The 3,456-nt window shown below is 26.9% G+C and overlaps 1 protein-coding gene across 1 annotated transcript in view; it reads left to right on the forward strand.

Annotated features, from left to right (window-relative positions):
- Positions 1,898–3,456, forward strand: part of LOC107619574 (transcription factor PIF3) — a gene marked incomplete in the record, with an annotated part of 2,735 nt that continues 1,176 nt past the window's right edge. Inside the window, 3 exon segments of the mRNA XM_016321868.2 lie at positions 1,898–2,110; positions 2,184–2,703; positions 3,431–3,456. Of these exon segments, the coding sequence (XP_016177354.1) occupies positions 2,058–2,110; positions 2,184–2,703; positions 3,431–3,456 (599 nt within the window).

Here is a 3,456-nt window from a genome sequence, read left to right on the forward strand (position 1 = left end):
CAACAATCACTTTTTTTTTTAATATCTTTTTTCCGTTATAATTTTTCTATTGTTCTTCTCGTTTCAAATCTGATCTCAAGAGTGAATGTTAGAAGGGGTGGTGTTGCAAGTAATGATAGGACTCATAGTTTATATGACGGGGCAATGACCTACCAATTTAAAAATTTTACATATAAAATATTTTATTTTTATGATTTGGCTCCTTAATTTTATTCTTTTGCCTCCTATCTAGTTATGTCTTTTATGTTGGTCCTCTTGAGCCAAGCAAAAATTCTAGTTTCAGCACGGACTCCAAAGTGAGTAAATCGAAATCGTTTCCAACCTTTTTGTGTTTAAAATAATTTTTAATGTTAATTTTTGTTTAATTTTAAAATTATCTTTTACGGTCCCAAACATTTTTTTAAAGATAAAGTTTTTCTTTTATTTTATTATTTTCTTCTCATTTTCACGAAGTCATTCATTCATCTTTCATCATTCATCATTCATCATAACGTAATAAAAGAAACCATTCACAAATATAGTTGCTCAAAAGCCTAACACCAGAGGCAAGTTCAATACAAAAGAATTTGTGTTAGAATTTTAAACAATCATATTAGTAAATACTTTTTTTTGTTATGTTGGGAGTAATGAAGAAAGGATAAAAGATTTTGTAAAAATGAGATAAAAGAAAAGAAATAAAGAGATAATTTTGTCTTTAAAAAAATATTTGGGACTGAAATAGTGATTTTAAAATTAAACTAAAATTAACTGTTAGAATTAATATTGGACTTATAGCTCACTTAGAGAATTATGCTATAAATAAGAGTATGATATAATAATGTGGATATGTATAATGTAATTAAAAATTTTAATTCACCAACAAACTATAACTCAAATGGCATAGTCTCCACATACTTACTTAAAAATTACGAGTTTGAACCTTCTTATTATTTTTTATGTAAAAAAAAAAAAAAATTAAAAACTCTAATTAGATCTCAACGGTGCTTTCCTTGAACACGAGGAGGGAGACTAATCGCAATCGAATGACAAATTGGCCAACATTCAAAATAGCATTCTTGTATTGTTATCAATCAGAATTTTAAACAATATTATTAAACTTTTTTTAATGGACCTAATTTTTTTTAAACAATAAAATTTTGGTAGTAAAATGTAATAATATAAATATTAAATATACATAATATAATTAAAAACTCTAAATTTTTTCTATCTCCAATTCTAATTTTAGAAATTTCTATCCTATTTTTTCAGATTTTTATCTAATTCTCTCGGTCTCTTAATACATTATCATATCATTAACGTTAAGAATGATTTTAATTTTAAGCTAAAATCATAACAACTAAAATAATATTTAATCCTAAATACTAATAATCCGAAAACGATACTTATATGTCCATCTTTAGATCTTATCCTTATTTCTTTACGTAAATAAACTCATCGGATTTGGAAGGAAGCTAGATACATGGTATCAGAACTTCAGGTATAAATACGAAGAGAGAAAAAAAAAAACCCTGAAAAAACTAGTATCTCATAATTAAGAGTATGGAAAGATATAATTTTGTATGGATTTGATTCTTTTTCTTTTGGCAAGACACTGGTCCATCCCATTATCTCAGTTGGTACCTAACTCCCATAATGGGGCAGATGTGGATAATATTTATGCAAACAAATATGATAATAGACTTTGGCGCTATACCTGAATTATTATTTATTTTACACAAATCAGTACTAGGAACTTAAATTGAGATATGACAATCTAACATGTGGACCACATGTTCTAATATTAATTAAATTAATTAATTTCCTCCGATTTGAACTAGCTAGCTAGTCATCTCATATGCCATGCTTCTTTCACCTATTTATATACTTTGGGGCTATATATATATATATTCNTATTTAACTTAATTTAATTTATTATTATTATTATTATTATTATTATTATTAATCTCCTTCTTCCTCAAAAGTTAATCAAGACTATATATACGAAACGCAACGCTAGCTAGAGCTTAATTTTACATGTGAAACAATTTCCAATCTTTCTTTCTTTCTTTAATTGTTGAATGGCTGAGAAGAAGCTTGAACTCTTTCGTGCTGGGATGAACCCAACCTCCGTGTAAGAAGCCACTCTTCCTCTCTTTCTTTATTCTCTCTCTTTTGTTTATTTATTTTATTTTTTGAATTTTCAGTTACGGAAATGATTGTTTCTTGGAGCAAGTTATGGTAAAAGAAGGATCATCATCAAGTACAAGTAATAGTATCATAACAACAAAGAAGAAAGAAGAAAAAGATAATAATAAACACGAAGCGGCGGCAGCATCACAATTCTCATACACATCTTTGTATAATTCATCATCGTCAGCATCAACAACTACTTTCAAGAAACTAAGAATAGCAGACTCATCATTGTTAAACCAACAAGACTTTGCAGCAGGAAAGCTCATGAATTTTTCCACTTTTTTAAGACCTTCAATGCTTCGTCAGAATAGTTCTGTTTCACGTGATGCTGATAACAACAAAGAAGAACCGTTTCCTGAAAAGCAGTTAAAATCTGTTAGCAATAATAATAAGAGGAAAGTGGTGGATACCGGCTTCTGTAACGAACCCTTGATAGAATATTCGTCTGTGTGTTCGCTTGGAGCGTCAACAAACAACACACACATTTATAGCCGGAAACAAGACCTCCATGACTCCACCTACTCAAGCGAGGTAAGCGCACACACCCATGTTTTTTTTTATCATATTATTTACATTAAAATCAACTATTTTAGTATAAAATATATATTAAAAATAAGTTAAACCATATATGTATTTATATATATAAATACATAATGATTAATTTTAGTGATTGATTTTAATATACAAATAATATTTTAATTTTTTTACCACCATACTATACTAAGTGTATATAATTAGAATGAATACAATTGGAGAGTGGCTCAAATAATAGAAATAAGTTGGAAGTATAATAAATAGAAAAATTAGAAATTGTATTAGGAAAATTAAATATGTAAATCTTAAAATGTCTTAAAATATCTCTCTTTATTTTTTGGTTAATTTTTTTTAGTGAATTCTATTTTTTTCTATCTCTAATTCTCTAATTTTAAAAATTTTTTTTAATGACATTAAAACGTATATAAAAATGACTACGAAATTAGTTATTCATATAAAATATATGTTAGAATTAAATAATATATATAGTGACTGATTTATAATTGATTTTTTGTATGCACCTGATATTTTTTTTTGTTTTATCTATCACTTAGATTGATTATTAGTTTTGAAAAAGCTTAAATAACTTTCAATACAAACATACTTAGATAATTAAAGAGAGAAACAGAGAACGTTATTTTGTTCATTTCCTTTTTTCTTTTTTAACTTATTTGGTAGTTGGCATGGTGCTCATGTATGAAAATGGATTAACGAATTGGTGCAGAATGATGAAGACATAGAAGATGTTAC

Source organism: Arachis ipaensis, chromosome B09, assembly GCF_000816755.2.
Source record: "Arachis ipaensis cultivar K30076 chromosome B09, Araip1.1, whole genome shotgun sequence".
Classification (NCBI taxonomy): Eukaryota; Viridiplantae; Streptophyta; class Magnoliopsida; order Fabales; family Fabaceae; genus Arachis; species Arachis ipaensis.